The sequence below is a fragment of the Aulonocara sp. 'chitande type north' Nkhata Bay genome, linkage group LG16, assembly GCF_057382095.1.
Source record: "Aulonocara sp. 'chitande type north' Nkhata Bay isolate Kocher_YH1m ecotype deep benthic linkage group LG16, A_spYH_male_GT1.1, whole genome shotgun sequence".
NCBI lineage: Eukaryota > Metazoa > Chordata > Actinopteri > Cichliformes > Cichlidae > Aulonocara > Aulonocara sp. 'chitande type north' Nkhata Bay.
In genome coordinates this window covers 33,862,984-33,884,966 of record NC_141359.1, presented here as the reverse complement: position 1 = coordinate 33,884,966, position 21,983 = coordinate 33,862,984, and the positions used below count along the sequence as shown (strand labels likewise).

The following is a 21,983-nucleotide window of genomic DNA, read 5'->3' as shown; positions in this document are numbered from 1 at the left end:
AAAATGTGACTACAGGAACTTACAGCTCATCGTTTTTTATGTTGTTATTGTCTGCCTGGGTACACATTTGCACTTCCTGGTGACATTTTAGCGCGTAGCTGTTGGACAGTGACACATTTCCTCTCACATCTTGACCTTCATGCATCAAACGATCACGTATCCCACTTTCTAAAACTGGACACATGCTTTCAAGTGAGTGCTAGCAGTTGCCTTCAAAGTGCTTTTACTTATTGATGTTGAGATCAGCAGGCAGAGAGGACAAAAACTGGAAACTACAGCTTGCTGCCGTTGTACTGTGGAGAGGTATTAGTCGTATGTCACTCATGTTCAGTCTTTTTAAGTGTAACCTACAAATATGTGAGACATCTTCCAACCATGCTGAGTATCTTAAAATGTAATGGAGGTCAAGTTTGAAGGTAGGTTAGTTTGTTAGTGGTTAATAGCTTCTTGCTTGCACTGATGCTTTGATTAAATTATGGATCGCAGACGTTGTCAGGAAGTGCATTTTATGAGTGTCATTTTTATATAATAGCACAACCTGGAACAAAAAAGGAAGTACTATACAGGAGATATTTCCCATAAATGCCAAGCTGTGGGCCTTCTTGTCTTAGCAAGGAAAGGGCCCAGGAAATTGCTTGTGACCTCTGAAGATGGAGTTGTGGTCAGAGCTGTAGTTATTATTAAAGGACACATGTGGCTATTTGTTTCATTTTTTTCCTCTAAAGCTTGACACTAAGACTGGCAGCAGTAAAATGTAAGGGATAAATCTATAACTCAATGAATAACACGTTGCTAAATGTGTGTCTCATATACACTACCCACTGCCTTAATTCTTTATGGCATATATTCAGTAGGAGTTGATAGTGTCACATAATTTGCTGCAGATTTATCTGCTGCACATCCATGATGAAGACTGTGGAGGCTATTTGTGTGCAGTGAAATTATTTCCATGTTCAATGAACTAGTCTGACGTGATTTTAACTTTGTGACATGGTGGATTATCCTGCTGGAAGCAGCCATCAGAAGATGGAGACTGTGGTCACAAAGGGATGGACATGTTTGTCAACAATAGGCTCTGGTGTTTATACATTGGTCAGTCAGTAATAAGGGCCACCACTGTCACCCTGAACCAGCATGACAGGATCCATACTTTGATGTTATTTAAACTAACCAGGCCATGTTTTCTACTCTTCGCTCATCTTATAGCAACGAATAAATCACATCAGGATTATTGAACCTGTTAAACAAAATCTACAACTCTACCAAATTTGAACGACAGACAACAGTGCTGTGTTCACTTTAGTGGTAGTGATGTCCCTGAATAGTGGATACAGCTACTCATGTTCTAGAGACTTCCAGGGAGGAAAGGGTTAAGAAACACCAGGGGGGCAGTTTGGGAACAGAGATCTAGGGAATATAAATACACTGTTGCCTATTCAGGAAACATTTTGCAATAGTTTTAAAGAAGAAGAATTATTCTTCAGTTGATAACATTTTTTGAAGGCTACACCATGTTATAGTACAGAAGGTGGGTTAGAAAGATTCCTTTAAGTATTTCCTGAGACATTGCTGTGTAATGATATTGTGTCTTACCTCCAACATCTGTGAGCATTTAGCATAAATTAAAGCTGCATTGATGCTTTTGGGTCTTCTTATTAATGAAAAACTATCCTCATGTGGTTTAGTTTCAGTTTCTGCCAGTTGCTTTGGATCTTAATTTAGATTTCAGAATATACATTTACATACAAGTGACAATGAGCAGCTTTACTTTATAATGAAAATAAGCACAGGTGCACTACATGTCAAGTGTAATTTACATTTATCTGATTATTTATTGCTTTTTACACAATATTGTCTATACTGGCTTCTTCTGTACAAAATAATACATTTCCTATAGATTTCCACGACATCTCCATGGTTCCTCTCATCCACATCTTACATCTAAGTGTGTTTTCATTCTTAGAGCTGATATATTTTCTAATGACGCTCAGACCTGCGACTGCACACCCCTCCATCTCCATATATCCACACGCCCTTCAGCATGTTCAAGGAGGTTCACCTGAAAGGTTAAATCTTTCCTCCCTGCTGGCTTTCCTCCACCCTCCCCACATTATCACCAGCCTACAAACTCCACAGGGATTTATCTCCTGGCTTTTTGTCTCCGTGGACATACATATAATCAAGACGCTTCATGTCGAGTCTCATCAGCAAGATCTGTCATTGGTTTATCCCTGATGATTCATAGCTGCCTTTGTGATGCTGTTATGTAGGTATACACTAACCTGATACTATTTTTACTAGTATTTCTACAATCACTTTGCACCACCTGACCAACCACTGGAGTCACTTGGTTATGGTCGAACAGTCAAAAATAATTATGATGATGTTTTTCATCAAGGTCAAGACAGATGTGATGAATTTATAAGGGCTTAGGAACAAAAAGAACCCCAGAGAATCTGACTGCATTCAAAATTCAAAAAGCATATTATTTATTGTTTGTAATTTAATTCAACAAAGATGTAAAGGCACCAGGAACAAGCACAGCTTTGAGAGGTTTCTCATGAAAAGTGATCCAAGAACTTGGGAGAACGTCATAAGGAGTGTCAGAACATCAAAAGCCACTACACAAAGATGTCTTTAGGACAGGAGCTACAACTGTCACACCCCTACAAAAGTGTTTCACCTGGGCTAAGGTGAAAAAGTTGATGCCCAGTGGTCCAAAGTTCTTTTTTCAGATTAAACTAAATGTTACAGTTCTTTCAGAAACCACAGTCAAAGAGCCAGAAAACTCTCTTGGAGCCATTTATTAAAATAATTTAAACAATACAATAAATAAAGATTGTCATCAGACTTAAATTGTTTTAGAAGTTACATCCTTCCCTGAGAGAACATTTGTTTGGATGGTCTAGAACAGCCACCAAAGCATGAGTCTGCCATGCTGGAGCATTAGTGCCATCGTCTGCTGTCAAGCTAGTCTGACACCACTGTGGCCTGACAGACTGCTTTCCAAGAACAAAGGGCCTGTCGTGTCAGGGCCTGTCACTGATGTAAAGTTTGCAGGTGACCACATGGGCAAAGAAAAAAAAAAGAGCTTTTTTTACAGTCAGGTGAGGAAAAATTATTTGGCAACAGCTACCCAAGGAGTAATGATGAAGGCATGGGGAGGTAGCATCATACTGTGGGACAGTTTTTCTGCCAGTTATGTTGAACGGGGCGAGTGTGAAAGATGTTTGCTAAAAAGTAACTTAACGGCATTAAATATGCGAAGGCTAACAAAATGTGCACACAATACATCGAAGTCGTGCATTTTCAGCAATGCTAAATAAGTCTGACTGTGGAGGAGATACAAATCTCTTTAGGGCTGCATGAGGAATGGGATCTGGTCTAAAAAAAAAATCTGCCAGATCAACATGTGGGGCAACCCGCTGAGGCAGTCAATAAGGCAGCAGCTGAAAGCAGCTTTTATGAAGTCAGAGATTGTTACATTAAGGTCCTTATTTAGCAGATTCTTATCGTGAAGATGAAAGAGTGGTTATCTGGAGGCATCAAAAGAAAACTGCTCATGTCGTTTCTTTGTGTGTTTTCAGGCTCACAGCAAAAAAGATTCACATAAAAAACCCACAAATGGCATTATTTTGTGTCTGAACACAAACAGTTTTGTACTCATTCAACACTGATGCTGTAAACTTGGGGTACCTGTGTTCTTAATTATTAACACGTCAGTTAGGATTTGTGTGTGAATCATGCTGAATTCTTTCTGCCTTATTAACCAAAAATGGTATTCAAAGCAGGGGAGTCTGATCAGAGAGAAATACAGTTTAGAAATCTGGTGCAGAAAACACCGGGCATGATTATCAGATTCCTGTGGAGCTCCATGCTCTTACACATGTATTAGATGAAAAGTGCACAAGAGCCTGAAAATTGTCTTGCAATCTGAGTCAAAAATGGTTACTCTGTACTGACATAAAAGTCCTGCTAAAGCCTGATAATATAATGAATGGTACAAAATTTTCAGCATCAAAATATTCTTAAAATAAAGTTACAATCAAAGTAATGCAGTTATGATTGACTGGCCCACTTCAAAATCTTGCCACTGGCTCTGGCTTCCAAGGGTGGATAAAAAATGCTGAAAAAACATTGGAAAGAGAAAATATACTTTATTTACCCCCAACAGTGAGCAAATTCATCCACTACAGCAGTCAAAACTCTTGCAAAAAATAAACAAACTTGGATAACAGATAACAAAATAGATTAAATTCAATAAATTAAGTAAAATGAGATAAAAGAAAAAGAAAGTGAAATAAAGGAGCTAGAAAAAAGTAAATTTAAAAAAACGAATATAGATGTCTTATGCAGATGTGCAGCTCTGTAAACATGCAGGAAGCTGTTGTAATCAGTTTTATCATGTTATGTAATCTCCCCATGCAAAGACGTGCTTTTATCTCAGTTTTTAGAAAGGGCTTAATTCCGGTGCCTGTAACCCCGTCACGTCAAGTCCAGTATCGGGTTATGTTTATCAGAAAAAAGCATGTTTTTGCTGGATTATAAGTTTTAATATTTATGTTTATTGTCCGACTACCAGCTTGTTCCTAGCTTATTATGTTATCTTGGCGAGTGAGGGATAAGTGGGCTGTGTCCCCCGCTCGCACTCACAGCTGGCGCACCAGCGGAGCAAGTCTTTACGCACAAGGCATCATTGGCTGAGAAGCCACGCGTGTCGCAGGGAAGACGACGAACCAGTAAACAGCTTGAAGCAAAGCGGTGAAGTATCGGGCAGTTGGTGTCTGTGCGGAGTCTCAGCTACAGTTTGTCGATCTGCGGACTGATTTGGATCGTTTTTATTTCTGGAGCTGTCCGCGGTGCTGAAACATGAATCAAAGCGCAGGAGCAGTGCAGCACACTCGGAGATACTCAGTGGAGGGAAAGGTAAGCAAAGACTGAGATGGAGCGAATTTCTTTTTCTTCATCTCGTCCATGTTGCCTGATTGAGGATGCATTTGTTACTCACCCCACTGTGGGTTAACTACCAGACTTAGAAACACGCATAGAACTTTTATCTGGAAGTTTGCAGCTGCTTGAATAAGTTACGGTAACTTAAAATCGAGCCACGTGGAGAAAGTTGAAAGTCATTTAAATGACACGGAGACTCTGTGTCACTTGGTGTGATACCTGCAGGCAGAGTTTAGAGATATGATCGGTAGCTGTGTTCCTTTAGTGCAGACACCATGTTGGATAAATGAATTAACCAAAAAGCAGGATAAATGGCTTCTCGGGTGCATCCACTTAATTAAATGATTTATGGGAGTTTAACTATATAGTCAAAGATGTCAGTGCAAGTATTAACGTTTAATGTCGAAGCCTTGATCTTCCTGATGTGAAACAAGTGAAAGTGACTTTGCTATCAGAATTTTTGGGCTTATTTTTGGGATGCTTCCTAGTAGTATAGAGGTGTTTAGTAAAGATTTTGCTTGTCAGACAGGAGAGGTTGTTGCATAACAGATAACAGAAGTAACTGAAATGTGAAAAAGGTCTCATAGCCAGCAAGTGTGGCCTGAAGGTGGGGCAACCTTCTACATATTATTAAAGTTTATAGGTCAGCTCAAACTTTATCTTTAGGGATGTTTGTGCTCTCAGCATACACGGTTAGATTCTTTTATGCTGCAGGAAAAATAAATACAGGGGGTGATTTGGATATGATATCAAACAAAGAATAAACTGTTCACACAATGTGCATGAATATGAGCCTCACAATTTTCAAGTTTATTTTACAGCAGTGTTCAACAGTAAAGCAGCTCAAACTGCTTTGAGACATGAAAAAGGATTAAGGCAGCATTTAGAAGCAAAGAGATACACAGAACAAAGTGAGCTGAATAATAGCACAAAAACAGTGCACTAAAAGAAGAACAATGACAAAGAATAGAGCTGAACAAATTAAAGACTCAGACTTGTAGAAGACCTCGCATGTTCTAACAGGTTCTTCTGTTAGGACTGAGCCTCTGTTTGAACATGGAGATCATGAAAGGACCCGTTCTGGGGCATTTAAAATGGCTGAGCAGCTCATAATACAACAGGAAACAGAAAATTCTTTTTTAGCCTTAAATCTCCTGTTGTTAAATCAGATTCTTTGTCAGACCACGGGCATGTCTGGCTGCATGCAGGTGACCATGATAGTCCTTATTCTCCATTTCTGAAGGTCTGCTCCAACAAGAACCTGCAGAAGGTGGAGAATTGTTTCATATACCCGTGTTCTAAGCTTACGGACAATGCAGAAACAAACAAGGACTTCCCCTGGCAGACTGTAAAGTGACAGTTCAAATGCAGCGTGAGAGGTATACTGAAGAGACTGTATATATTAAATATTGTTTTATGGTGAAATTGCTAAAGGGAATTATTTGATAATCAGCTTAAGAAAGCATGTGAACCTCCTTTTTCTCCACATGCTTGCACATCCAAACATGACCTCATCCATACTTGCCAGTGACATAATATAAATTTGTGGGAAACCATCCACACCACCCGTGCAGGATATGTCAAAGGTCATTGGGATATGCTGAGCTGTAAAGCAGTCCTGTGTCAGGATATTAAATGTTGAACAAATTGAAAGTGTGACGCATTTATAGCCAGTAGATCAATGTCATTAGCTCCTTATGTTCTATATATAGAAGCAGTGAGTCGAGTCAATTCAGAGACATCACCCTGGAAGTGTTTGACTGACAGATTAATGAACAAATGGACCAACTAAGTGAAGTTTCTATTTCTAGACTCACACTACTAGTGTGGCTGAAAATGTAGAGTTCTCTCTGAGGAGCAGAAATTAATTTCACTCACCTTGGCTATATGTTACAGTCTCTGCTTGTCTCATTACATCCAGCATTCAGTGGCCATTAAAACCAGCTGCAAAGAAAATGGAAATTGAGGACAATTGTGACACTGCCCCCCCTTGGGCTTTGGTGGAGAAATAAATGTGCATGCATTGCCCGGGGCTATTGCTCATGGTTGTTCATTTTCTTGCCTCCTTTGGTCCAGGCTATTAAATTGTATGTGAGCTGTACATTTGAGACAGAGTTATCCTAAAGATAGGTTCTGAACATCCTGAACATTACATGGATTTAGTTTTGTTTACTTGTTTTTACTATTTCCCTGCAAAAAAACCTCTCTTTAAAAAGTCCCCAATCATGTGTAGGGATTCAAATTTCTTCCAGGAAGTTGGAGTGGGGGATTGAGAAGAGATGAAGGGTTTTTGGAAAACAGATTCTGAGTGTGAGTCTCTGAGTCTCTAACTCAAAAGTGCTGCGATTACTTGTTGAGTGCCTTTAACCCACGACTGCCAGGATGCACCAATCACTGTCTTTTTGCTTAATGGAGATTTTGTTACTAAGAGTTTCCCAGAAAAATAACTTAAAGATTGATTTTCCAGCAAAGAAAGGAAACATCATGTGACTATGTAAGCTGTAACTTATTGGAAAGTGTTCTTTTTTTACCACTTGTTGGATCAAGTGTTCATACACAGATTAGTTGTGTCTGCTCATATGTTACATTTGGATTACTCAAAATGTCTCATACTGACTTGTGATGGCAATGCAAATCAGTACAGAAATGGGCAAAAATGAAAGGTTTGGGGGATCAAAGTATATAGATAAAGAATGATTCATTCACTCAGTGTTAATAAGTCCATACTTTTCCTCATATACCCCTCAGTGGCTTGATCCTTTTACTTTGGAAAGATGACTTTTTAACAGCTAGATATGGTTCTTTAGTTTCAGCACTCACTAGAATATATTTACCAGACTGGATTTTATGATTTGTGTTGGAATTTTAGGAATCAGCACAGCAACCATTTTGTGACTCAGCATGTCAGTACTTGTTTATCAAGGACAGTGTTGTGTCCATAACTAAAATTGCTGAATATATTGCATGGTTTAGTATTTATTTTTGACTGAATTTTATATGTTCCAACATGTACATTTTTCATTAGCCAGGTGTAACAAAAGATAAAGCGTTTACCAGACTGATGATCCCTAGTGGACTACCCATTGACTTGAGGCAAGACTCACAGCTAAGAAAGAGCTTCCTAAGTGTTACGTATCCGTCTTTATCCCAGCTTTAGTCTTGAAGTGTATGATCACACACTTTTTTTGTGAACTGCAGATTGCCATTGTCTTACTTTGTTTGGATTCCCTCGCAGGCATGTTGTTATCAAAAGAAATATGTCACCAGGATATAAAAGTGCTCTGGGGCTGGACTCCATCTGCTGTGGGGAACGATGCAGATAAAAGGCACATGCTGCATTTTGGAACAGTGGGTGTTTGCCTTATGCTCACAGCATGATTTGTTAGGGTTTGGCTTAACTTTTTTGTATTGTTTTTATTACATTTTTGTCTGTTTTATCTCTTTACTGTGATTATCTAGATTAGGAAACTTACAAATCTATTTACAGGTATTGTTAATGATAAATCTTAAGTGGCTAATATGTGTTGGGTGGATTAGAAAGCATTACCATATCGAAAAAATTAAAGAACCACAAATTATTGGTAAATCTGATCAATTAAAGCTGATTAGTTATTAAAAGATTCAAGTTTCAAGATCTTTTATTTGTCATGTGCATAGTTATACAAGTACATGCAGTGAAATGTGTCGTGACACGCTCCTCGACTGTGCAAAAAGAGAGAGAAAACATTATATACAGTAACTAGGTAAATATATACAAAGGGGACATTATGTGTAGTAATTAGTGGAGCGGTCAGGAAGGTGTCTGGATGTGGCCGAGCCATCTTCAAACACCTACAAATTCATTAATCTTTCCTTGTAAACCCAAAAAAAGAAAACAATGTGAGGATCTGTCCTCACATTGTCACACTGGATTTGTCCTCCTCCAACAGCTGTTTAAGTGTTTTTGCATTTTGAATAATGTAAACAGGTGAGAACAACATACTGTAAGTGAAGACCCAGTTGTGTTTGTTTGTTTGCTAATTTATTTCAATATTGCTACTGCTGATTCATTTACATGTTGAAAGGGAGTGGGAAGAAGTACACCCTTAAGTCTGTGAAGGTTCAAAGTACACCCTTAAGTTATCAGTTAATATTTAGTCAGCTTCCTTACAGATATAATCTGTATAAAATAGTGAACAGATTTCTGATATAATATATATTATATACTATAATATCACATCATGAAATTTTTTAAATAGAGACATTCACTTAATTTCAACAATTTCCCTTTCTTTATAGTTTGAGAAGATCACATTTTATTTATATTAGTTTTTTCTTGTAGTACGTTGTGTTAGGTAATTGATAGATAGATAGTGGCTAAGTAACTTTTAAATTACAGCTTTAGGAACATCACTGTGTCATTCTTTCTCGCACTTCTCTCTGCCAAACAGAGACAGTGAGGTTCAGATGTGTTTTCCTTACTGGACACTCCTTTTGGTTCAGGCAGTGCAGGAGGCAGAACACATGATTCCTGCTCGCTTGTTGTGAATACAGTTACATAACAAATGCAAGCAATTGGACATTACACAGACTTTGTACCATCTGTGAATCTAGCTGAATTATACATTTGGCTTATTGCATGCAGGTATTGTCAACAGGCTGAAATGCAGTTGTGAAAAAGGCTAGCATGTATAAACTGAGCAATTAACTAAGGTTTTATTTAGACCACCATTACCCTGCATGAAAAAAAATTTATCCCTTTTATATTCATTGGAATAAGTTCAAACTAGCTACTGAGTAAGAGCGCCAACATGTCAGCTCATGCCAAGGAAATGCAGAGTGAGCCAGCTGTTCTATCAGTTGTGCCTGCATGATGGTTCACAATGTAAGCAGAGATTTTCTACCGATCTGTTAATCAAACTGAATTTCCTGGACTGTGCTTCATGTTGCAGTGGTACAAGAAGAAAACCTGCAGAATTTGATCCAAATCATTATACTGTGATTGTACTTAAGATACTCTGTGCCCAAGGCTATCTCTTTCTCTCTCTCTCTCTTTCTTTATATCTATCTCACGTATAGACCACTGATAGTCAAATGTCTCTTATCCATCCTTCTCCCAGGCCACATGTTCCAGTTTTTCTGGGAGACAGAGTCTTCTCAGGCAATCTGGTCCTGGGTGAGAGGGCCAGGCAAAGAGTAAGTTCTCATTTGAGAGTGCCCAAGAGCTGCATGGCTCTGTACGTCTGCGGGTTTACCACCCGTGTTATAAAAATTGGGGTCTGGAGCTTTGTGGATTGAGGAGAGGTGGAAGGCTTTTTCAGTCCCATTCCCAGCTGCTTAAACAAAAATTATTTATATTAAAGGTTTTTTGACCCAGCCATTACTTTCTCAATTTTTAGAGAGTAATCACCCAACTTATTCGCCAAGAGAAAATAAATATATAAATAAACTAGCCAAAGCCCTACCCTGCTGTTAAGTATCAGATATAAAATCCATAAAGTCAACAACATCAGAAACATCAGTTTCACAAGGGCAGTGAGCCCTGCCTGTTCCCACATCAGACAGCTGCTGCGAGGATGTTAAATGGGATATTTATTTATTATGTAGGATGCCAATCCAAATCCTACTCATAGAGCTTTAATTTATTTCCTCCAGTGTGGGAAAGGTGAGAAATTCCTGGACAGAGGCTTTGTATGTATGAATAATACAAATACAAACACATCCAAAGAATGAATGACAAGTTCAGCTGAAATACAGCAGACTTCTGGATCCCTCCAATGAAGCATGCAGAGCAACAATGCTTCTTTTAGAGATAGTCTGGTGTGTAATTCAAGGGAAAACCTCTTGGAACATTAGTGCTCACCTGAGAAACACCCAGGCACCAAAGCGAGTCCCCACTGTGGGACAGATGGGCAGAACAGTCGGGCTCTTGTTCACTTACTCCCTGCAAAGAATGTTTCAGGAGAATACATGAACAAGACCTTTTCACCAAAACCAACATATGGAAAGGCATCTCTGACACTGTACCAAGCTCTCTAGGGGTGTTCAGACATTCAGTCAACTGTGAAAACTCTTGAAGCTTTATCAAAGTTGCTCTATGTGCATGCACAAACCACAGATTCACCCAACAGACATGAATTAAACACCAGAAAATCCTCTAAGGGAATACAGAATGGCATTCTTAAACATTTAAGGTGACATGACACTATTAAATTTTATGCAAGAATATTTAAGAGTGGAATTAAAAAGTAAACAGCTTTTTGCAAATGATTGACCAATTTTTTTAACTGCTCAAAACGTTTGAGACAGCAAAGGACTGTAGTTTTACTGATGCGTTATAATATTAGACAAGTTGTTGTGCTTCTTTTTTTCAATTGCTATTTTTCAATTGCTATTGAAAGACCGCAGAAATGCAGCTTAGGATGAATCCAGCTGTCAGCTTTGTGTACAACGCTGGCTGCTGTCCACATGATGAAGTCATGAGAAAAAAAAAAACCTTGAAATTGATTCAACTCTTACTCAGCCCCTGCCAGCTGTATTGTTGGCTTGTTGTATGTAAGCTCCTTATATTCCACGAGACTATTGTAATTGGAGAAACAAACAACAAAGACAGGATAAGAAAGTGGGTTTGTCATCAGATGTATGTGAACGTGGTAAGCCCTGTTCAACTTCCATTTCCACCACTTTATTTTTACTGTTCCACAAAAAGACAAACAAAAACGGACTAATTAGAAAGACAATTTTTATAACTTCAATATCACTACTTCAGTATTCACAGAGTATTTTTTATTGAAGTATCAAAGCAGCCTTCATTTTAATATTGCTTGGATCTTCTGGTGTCAGTGCCAGTGAAAAAGTTGTAATTGGTGAAACAGCTGGAGAGCCAATCTGAGTCTTGCTCTGAAAGGAGATGATTGTGATTGCAGTTTCCCAGCAGCTCTCCCTGCTTGGCTCTGTGAGGCGCATGAGGCACAAAGCTAAGAAGACAGGTGGAAGGCAGAAAGGCAATTCTGATAGATTGCATCATTGTCTAGAGGGCAAGGCATGAGTGTTTTTCTCTTTGCATGTTGATTACATGTTATCTGGGTGACATATTACAGCAATTTCCTATCAAGTCTTGGATTAGGTTATATCCTGGGTTAAGATAGGAAGGAAATAACATTTTAACCCAATGTGGTGTTATACATGGACTGTATATAGAAGAGAGATAGATACATCTTAAATGTAAAGTTAATGTGGAAAAGACATGATGGAATAGAAGTCTGCTTTCAAAACATTGAAAGGGTGATGGACAAATTGCTTACCTCGATGCTCTACAATGGCCGTGTCCATCTCTGTATATACAGTCTATGTTATTATAGAAGCAAGTCCCAGGGTCTGAAATCTTGTTTTATTGTCTCCTCATCTCAGACCACGTCTCATCTAAATGCACAAACTTCAGTTAAAATTAATTATAATAAAACATGCGTGGTAGAAAGCTGTGCTGATTTCATTACCCTCTCTTGTTTTAGAAACTTTCATATGAGCAGCCAAAGTATTAAATTGCTGCTGAAACCTCAGTTAAATTCAGTGATTGGCAGTGTTCATTTATTTGACCGATATCTTTCGCCACCTATTTTGCCGATATACTTTTTTCTGAAGAATAAGATCATAACTAAATTAAAATGAATGCACAGGACAAAAGCGATGAGGAATGTAACTCGGTTCCTGAGAGATGAAGTTGCACAGTCTGGAAATTTATCTTTGGTTTTTTTTTTTAGTAGATGGTGAAACTGTGGAACCTTAAAGTTGATTAGACACTGAATAAGCTTTATGAATTGACTAGTGGGAAAAGCTTCATGGATCCCACATTATTTTTTTTAAATGACACCTTCTATCATTTGTATCTGTATGAGTAGTTACATCTTTTACATTTGCAGATGTGCAGTATTCAGATGGTCCAAAGCTGTGTCGGACTTGAATGAATGAATGAATGACCACATACGCCTTTTGGACACTTTTGACAGTACTAACAAGAAGTACATAAATAATATTTTTTTAGTTTTCATTACGGGACAATTTAACACTAATATGTTAGTGATATAGAGTATGTTTTGTTGATGTCAATCTCAGAGTTACTGTGCTTTCGAAGTATGGGTCTCATCCCATAGAGTGCGTAAAGCTGTTTTCTTTTGGGGTTGGAGAAATGAAACTCTGGAGTGCATGTGAACAGCAATTCAATTTGACTACCATGTGGGAATCTGTGTTATGAGGCACTTCCACATCTTACACAGTCCACCTTTATCTGTCGATGAGGCTGACTGCAAACTGCCATCGACACAAACATGTTTGCTTTCCCTGCCAGAGTTCAGTTCCACTCTGCTGCCACAGCAATGGCGACAGCTCTTGAAACTGTGACACAAATAAGCTGCCAGGTTTGCATCTAAGATTCATAGACAGTTATTTACAGCGGTTGCAGTTGGTCTTCAGAGTAATTTTGGCATCTCAATTTTGACATTCTTTCCCCCTTAATAGGCGTTTGAATTAAATAAATAAAAACCTTCAAAGCTCCAGAGCTTCTATATCCATTTTCTTCTGCTCTTTTAAGAGAGGCAGTGAGGCATGTAGCCTAATTGAACGCTTTGCAGTTGCCCCCTCTGGAAATCCTGGAAGCCAAACTCAGCAATCAGGCAACCATTCAGCAAGGGGCGACACCTCTTCCCGTCAATCATAAGACAGGACACAGTTTGGTACAATGCTTTGATTTTGTGTTCAAATGGAGTAGAAAACTGTTTCGGCCCAAAATAAAAGCATGCTGAAAGTCGATGCCATAAAATGTAGTGTTCATAAATAGCTGTCATCCAATACTTAGAGGTGAATTGGATTTATAAAATGCTAAAGCTGCTAATGGGCAAGAGTATTAATACAGACAGGATTGCAGCAGAAGAGGGCCCTCTTTTTGTGTCTGGATTTCTGCTTCAGTAACAGCAAAACTGGTAACAAAGACACTGAAAATGTGACTGGACCGTCCCTGCAGGAGTCTAAAATCTAATAAAATCTAGTGACCCTAGATCTAGTGTCATTCTTGAATGGAGGGCAGGTTTGGACATATTGATTACAAGACAGAAAGCAAGGAGCCAATAAGGCAGTCAATGAGCAGATCAGTGTGATTAGGTTTCTCTGAGTACTGTTTGATGAAAGGCTGACCTGGAGGCAGCGCGTTGATAAAGGGCAAGTGTGAAAAGGTCAACAGTCTCTTAAGCTGCCTGGCAGTATGAGACCAGGGAGCAACTGTAGCAACATTGTTAAATGTACAACAGACCGTCATGGGAGTTTAGAAAAGGTCAGGGTATCAGTTTTGTGGTGAAATGACACACAAAGGGCAAAACAAAGTGGTAACATGCACATTGACTTTTTATTCATATGCCATTTCATCTTTAAATAATGCTAATTTGAAAAGTGTTGCTCAACATAATTTAGTGCGTTCCTCCCTGCAGGTGCTCATCCTGATTTCTTCCTCAGTTATTTCTGTATATTTAATTAATGATTGCATTGCGAATAACCAGAAGGTAATGATGATGCTGATATACAGCAGAGACTATACAAAAGATTGATAAAGCTTCTGGGTCTGTAAAGTGGAGCTCAAGTGGCTGGATGTGGGGCGATCGTGGCTCAAGAGTTGGGCGTTCGTCTTGTAATCGAGCCCCGGCTCCGACAGTCTCGGTCGTTGTGTTCTTGGGCAAGACACTTCACCCGTTGCCTACTGGTGGTGGTCAGAGGGCCCGGTGGCGCCAGTGTCCGGCAGCCTCGCCTCTGTCAGGGCGGCTGTGGCTACACTGTAGCTTGCCATCACCAGTGTGTGAATGTGTGTGTGAATGGGTGGATGATTGTGTAAAGTGCTTTGGGGTCCTTAGGACCAAGTAAAGCGCTATACAAATACAGACCATCTTTCTTTTTTTTTTTTTTTCTTTTTTTTGGCCTGTCCCGTTTGGCTCTTTTGCCATCAGAATTGTTGTCTAAAGGCAAAGAAAGATGCCCAACGGATTTACTTTACCAAACTGACCATCCCAGCCTTGCCGTAATGGTCCATTTGATTCACCTTTTATTGTTTATTTTATTTTCACTTACTGAATACGGGACAGACTTGACTGGGGGAAAGAAGGGGAGAAAGAAAGAGGGAAAGAGAAACAGCTGAGAAGAGGGACGGGGGAGAAGGGCAAAAGACAAAAACCAACAGAACGGGCAGAGAAAAAAAAATGCATATATCAATCACCTGGATCACCTGCTGAGAAAGAAAAAAGAAAGCAAGCAGAAGAGAACAAGAGTAATAGAATAAACAACATCACAATGATATATGGGAATATGACAGTAAATACTAAATGTTAAACATTATTGTGCAGCACATAAGATCAACAGAACACAGTGTGCTTTGAGGTAGGAGCCAAAAAGGGTGTAGTTTGTGGGTGTGATCACCCGTGTGTACACCTGTGAGCATGGACGCGCTTGTTTTTTGTTTTTTTAAAAGGTTCCTTCATGTAATAATCTGCTAGAGGGTGTGGGGGGGCCACAGCCCCGTCCTCCAGGGCGTGAAGCAGGTGTGGAGGAGATCAAAACTCCAGACATCCAGAGGCCCCCAGAACACAAGAGACCAAGGAAGACCAACAGAGGGGCAGCTGCGCCACTGTCCCGGAAAGAGCTGACAGACCATCTTTCTAATGGCCAGCAGGGGGCAATGTCTCTGGTTTCCAAGAGGTTCAGTTGTATATAGGTCGGCCCTCAACTCACTTGATCGATGACTTCAGGAAACACTGTCTTGATGAATTTATAGGTTTATTTGCAATTTGCATAATGTTTGTGGCCCCTGTTCAAGTCTGAAGAGAAATGCAGGGTATGTTGTGAGTTTTTGACTGAAAGGTTGCTGACATTACTATATGGTTGTGCAATATCCTTCAGTTTTTCAGTCAGATCCATCCTTTTCTCGTGACATGTGACACTGAGACTTGTGGTGACTGAGTGTATATTTTGCATGCAGTCTATGTGGTGAGGAAATCACTTACAATCACTACAAATAACAGATGAATTCAGAACGTAGGGCACAGATACTGGGACATTAGCCAACCCAAGAAGGTGTCTTTATAATGTCATGAAAATTTTTGGTTTGACCATAAACCAGAAGGAAGAGGCAGATATTATCTGTTTAAAGATTCCACAGCATGTCTCTATCCTGTCTTCTTTCTCTCACCCCAACCAGTCGCAGCAGATGGTCACCCCTCCCTATGCCTGGTTCTGCCGGAGGTTTCTTCCTGTTAAAAGGGAGTTTTTCCTTCCTACTGTCGCCAAAGTGCTTGCTCATCGGGGGTCATATGATTGTGGGCTTTTCTCTGTATCTATTATTGTACGATTTACTGTACAATATAAAGCGCCTTGAGGCGACTGTTGTTGTGATTTGGCGCTATATAAATAAAATTGAATTGAATTAAAGGTTTGGCAACCTAAAGATTGTACATGTGCCTACTGTGTTCACTGTGCTGCTGGTATGTAGAAGCCACAGAGAGAAATGGAATGAACAAGGTCATAAATTTATGAATATATGAATAAATGTATTCAGCTAGCTACTGGTTGAATGAAACTGATTAGCATGTCTTAAAATGTCAGTTGCATAATGTTAAATGTAGTTATATAACACTTATTGAACCGTCATTGAGCCATACCACTTTCAGTTTTAAATGTTTCATTTGAATTGACACGAAGTATAAAAGCGTCTATACAATAGGATTTATAGGAAGTGGGAAGTAGTCTTGGACTTCTAGATTGCTGTGATATTGTTCACATTCTGTTGGACTTAACAGACTCCATAACCACACACGTTTTCTTTTGGAACCTTTTTTTGGTGGTCTGAACTAGGTATGGACCTTTAAACTGGATTGTGATCCTATCAGCTTTCATTTTCAGATATTAATCAACCAAAACCAGAACATTTGCACCAGTTAACCAGTTGGTCTTTGGCCAGCATCAAACAGATCAACCATTCGTGTGGCCAATGAATAAATACAAAATCTTTGTCCACTCTTTCTCTGTATGTTCTCTAGCAAACTGTAGTGTTTCATTGTTTTTGGCCAGCAAAGACTTTCCTGGAACACTTCCTATGCAGGTCAAATTGGTGCAGCCTCTTACTGATTGTAGACACATGTACTTTGACCCTGCAGATGCTGTGATAAAATTTAGGAGCTCTTTGTTTTGCATCAGACAGTTTGCTTTGCTACTCTGTTGCTGGGCCAGAATATCCTGGAAGAATTTCTCAATTTCCTTGCCAGACTCATAGCAATCCAGGCACTTTTATTTTCTAAAGGTCTTATAAAGCTTTTTGCTATTGGAGTGCATGTTGCTATCATACAAAGAGGACATGAGACCTGGGATATCAGGTTTCAGAAGGTTAAATAAGAAAGATTCCACCTGTCAATCATTTTTAGCCATGTAATTTATTAGAACATTATAATCCTTTAGGATGTGGCGAATGTAGAGCTATACATACTTTTCCATTTTACTGTTTTTTTGTAACTTGAATTATGAAAGTATACATTTTTTTTAAGTATACTGTAGAGATAAAGCTGAATATTTAACTAAAGGCAAACTTTTATTGAGACAAAGTTCAACAAAACCAGAATACAAAGATGATAAAGAGAACAGAAACCACACAGAGGCAAAGCAAGGCAGAAACAAAAGAGAGGAGCATAGCAGACACTTTGACAAATGGAAGGCAGGACTATTTATACATGGACTGGCTAAAGGATGACAAACAAGATGGTATAAATATGTTTGTGAAAGTAATTTGGAGGTGAAAGGAATGATGGCAGGTTAAACAGACACGAAGGAGGAAAGAAAAATTATAGCAGCAACAACAACAAAAAGAAATAAGAAAAACATCTACCAAAGCAAAACAGGAAGTGAACAAACAGCCAATGCTGAAACAAGAAATGAAAAAAGCAAAACAAATGGTCAACAGTATTATGACCAGTGTTGGTCAAGTTACTTGAAAAAAGTAATCAGTAACTAATTACTGATTATTTCCCCCAAAAAGTAATCCTGTTACTTTACTGATTACTTATTTTCAAAAGTAATACGTTACTTAGTCACTTTTTAAAAACCTGAATAGGTGATAAAGCAATAGATCTTTCAGCCCAATTCTACTTTTTCTGCATAATCCATCATACAAAATGTAAGTGTAACACTTCTGGAGTCGTTACAGTATACTAGGACCAGTTAGGTTCGACTACTAGAGCAGTAATGAGCGTAGCATGTAATAAAGACCACAGACCAGTAAATACGTTTAAATTGCCGGCTTATTATTTTGTGAAGACAGAGAATAGACAGTTATAGACACATTACATAAAACATTCAACATCACACATTTAAGAAAACAAGGTTTTTCTTTCCCCCCTTTTAGTTCAGTATGTTCTGTCAGTTCATCCTATTTATCTCAAAACCTTTTATTTGGCTTTAGAAGGATGTTATTTTCAACCTAGGTTATTGTTTTATTTATTTCAAGTTCTAAGTTCAAGTTTATCCTTTGATCTATTTGCATTAACACTGTGTTATTTTAAATCAAGTTCGGTTCTTTAGGCCCAAGATTTAATTTAATCTTGGTCTAGGTTCACCTTTAAATTCTCAACCAGTTCTTATTTTGTTTTAACCCAACAAAATTATTTACATTTCCATTAACACCATTACAGCATTAAAATGTAAGGTTGACCAAAATAAATTACAAAAATAAATAAATAAATGTAAAACTGAAAACAATTCAGCAAAAGGCTGAATAAATCCCTTAAACAAACAAATAAACAAAAGAAAGTTGTCTTTGTGTCCTTTAACTATTAGTCCTGGAATTACTCCGAATGATTATCCAGTGCTTTGAAAAGTCCGCTGTTCTTTTGCAGAGGTGTATGGATTAATCCTACCAGTTTTATCAGCGAAAGAGCTCAACGTCCAGCAGGGGGCGTTTTCCTTTTTCCTGCTCGGTACAGTTCAATGGGTCCGTGGGTGGCTCGCCATCTTGTTTCTCGCTCAGCGGATCAAACTCCGATTCTAGCTCGGCATTTCCCGATCCAAACCTTAATGGCCTACCATAACAACAAACTAAAGTGCATAAACATTCGAAAATAACACACGGGTAGCCCTTAAATAACAGTAAAAGTCCGTTTTTTTCAGCTTATTTAGCCGTAAATGAGGTGACGCCAATATGGCGCGCTGAAACACCGTCAAAGGCCTTTGAACTGCAGCCTGTGTGTCGTTTAAGCACGAATCCACCGTTTTTAACATAAAACAACATAAATCTGCTACCTTGGCTCTCCATTTGCATGAAATGAGCAATATAATACAACAAAAATTTCTTGCATGAAATAAAAGACAATTTCTGAACTCACCAAGTCCCGTTCGGTTATGTTCACAACGTCACCAAGGCAAGGACAGGTCGGAAAAACAAAAATACATTTTCCAGAGTACAAAAATGGCTTTAAGTAGATTTTTGGTTTATTTTTACTATTTTTTCACTCATTTAAGCAGCAGCTCTGCAAGGACTGTCTGCATTTCTCCCTCTCGAGCATCAAAAAGAAGGAACAACCCGATTGGGTGTGGCTAATCACAGGAGTCACGCTGCAGCGTGCCCTTTCACAATAAGAGTCTCAACACATATTTTAGCCATTTTACCTGAATTAACATAAAACACCATGAATTAGCAAGTTCTGTACCCTTTTAACATGTTTTTAAACACAAATGAAATCCTATACCATGAATTATATCATTGCTGATGTTTTTAATGAATTTTCTAACCATTATGATCTATTTATTGACTATTTATCACCTGTAATATATTTCTTATGACTGTTTTTACTAACAGGCTTTTATTTGTTGTTAGCTATGTTAACCAGGGTTACATAAGCAAATGGAAAAGTCTCTTTTTTTTAAAAAACTTGTTTTATCAGTTTTAATCTTTTAACTTTATGCATCAAGCAAAAAGTAAATTATATGCACCATTCTCTGACTTGAAGAAATTAGTTTAACATTTAAACCTATTTTCTGCACATTCCAGCACATAAAATAAAATATTTTTTGTGTTTACACTCAGTCTTTCAAATAGATGCAAGTAAAACACAGCAGAAAATAAATAAAATCAAAGACTAGCGGTCCTGTTGCTCTATTTTCACCTGTAAAGCAGGAGTGGGGTAGGCGGAGGTTTGCTCTGGTGCAGGTGTGCCGCAGCGGTCAGTTGAAGAATCCGCGAGTTTCTGTGAATTTCCCATTACGTCGTTGCGCACTCGGAGCTTGTTTAGGGTTTTTTTTCGCTGTAAAAATAAGTTTTCTTCCCACGCACAACGGACACTAATGTTTTTGTCACTGTTTATGGAATCAAACTCAAAATAAGGTCAGTACTTCCACGCTTTAAACGCTGCACGCTCATACTCTCTCCCATTGTTGATCTGTTGTCACAAACGTCGCACTCGCTTATACGTCATTGTCTTGAGACATTCTGGCAAAAAAATCACGGTTTTAGTAACGCAGTAACGCAGCGTTCCTACGGGAAAGTAACGGTAATCTAATTACTGTTTTTGCAATAGTAATCCCTTACTTTACTCGTTACTTGAAAAAAGTAATCAGATTACAGTAACACGTTACTGCCCATCTCTGGTTACGACACATTCTATCACTTTTATGTATTTGTTTACTTTTAGGAAATTGGGCCACTCTGAATGACCTCATTCCAAACCTTAGAATATAATTAGAAATGATAATAAAATGCTTAAAAACATCAATGTTCCTTTTATCAGGTAAATCATCAGCTGCAGAATAATAATTTGTTGCTGATGATGACCTTTAATATTTGCAGAAGAGAAAGAAAGAAAATTAAAAAAAATAATTGTGAGTCCCTTAAAATTATTTATTTTCAGGAGTGATGCATTGTTACACAAACAGCATCCTATAGAAAACAACTAACTTTCTAAACTAGGTCACACCAACTCTTCCCCCCCCCCAAACAAATTAATTGTTTTGAGCTGTCATTAAATTTTGTGCTATGCAGATTCAAACTGCAATTATGATAATTTGTTTCCTTTCAAAGTTCCTGAAATGTCAGGTCTTTTAAACAGTCCATGGTGTAATTACACCGAAGCATTTGAATATCTGAAGGTGAGGTTGTATAATTCCTGACAATGTGGATGAGACTCGGTGCACTGAATGGAAAACATGCAGGTCTCCTCTACGTGCTGTTAGACAGGAAGAGGTTTTCGATGATCACAAAAAAAATCAGAAAAAGATTTACTTTGTGTTTCACCATAGTAAAATGTGTCTTCTCCATTTAATTATTTTTGTCCTGCGTGTCTTTCACCTCTCCATAAATAGTCGCTGTTAATGAGCTTAACAGTGTAGGGAGACAAATGCCAATACTTAAAACGTGGTAAAAGAAAGTACTGACATGTTTGAGAGCAATGGATGGCAAGAGAGTAAGAAGAAATGTAAAAAAGTTGTCAAAGGGAGAAATGTAGAGGATGCCATGGCTGTATCAAAATAGAACAAAGCTGTGTCTGCAAGCGATGAATTTCATCCAGACTTAGAGTGCGGGGAGGGAGCAGAGCTGCAGAGGCAGAGAGTGGGCCGACTCCAGATTTCACTCAGGGGACAGGATCTCACTCTGGGGAGCCAAGCTACTGAGGCACATGTCTCAGTCCTGATGTATAGATGTGTTTCCCTCATCGTTTGCAGACTCTGAATGGACAAACTGGATTATTATTTACAAAGTGTTCAGTGTGAATCTGGGTCAGGGGGGGAGTGGTGCCAGCAGCAGCAGGGTGATTTGTTAAGGAGGAAGCACGGACTGTGAAATAAGTTAAGTTAGATAGACCCATTCATGGTTATGATATTTTGATAACTTCATGGGCAAAACACAAATTGAGCTACAGTATATAACTGAAACCTTTCAGATTCAATCCCATCTGTATGAGGTATTTCATATATTGCACTACCTGCTATTGCATAGTATGAACACAAAGCGAAATAAAGTAAAAGGATAAAAATCATACAAGCTA

At 38.6% G+C, this 21,983-nt stretch overlaps 1 protein-coding gene across 3 annotated transcripts in view; it reads left to right on the top strand.

The window, feature by feature from the left end:
• The first annotated feature begins 4,433 nt into the window (after window positions 1-4,433).
• LOC147311907 (inactive dipeptidyl peptidase 10) overlaps window positions 4,434-21,983 on the top strand; it is a 145,363-nt gene continuing 127,813 nt past the window's right edge. For 2 of the 3 annotated variants that reach the window (XM_086266235.1, XM_086266234.1), the window contains exon 1: window positions 4,435-4,926. In XM_086266235.1, the coding sequence (XP_086122361.1) occupies window positions 4,870-4,926 (57 nt within the window). In that variant the 5' untranslated portion in view covers window positions 4,435-4,869. Of the gene's footprint in view, window positions 4,927-21,983 lie in introns of all 3 variants that reach the window. The other variant, XM_086266236.1, reaches the window with a different exon arrangement.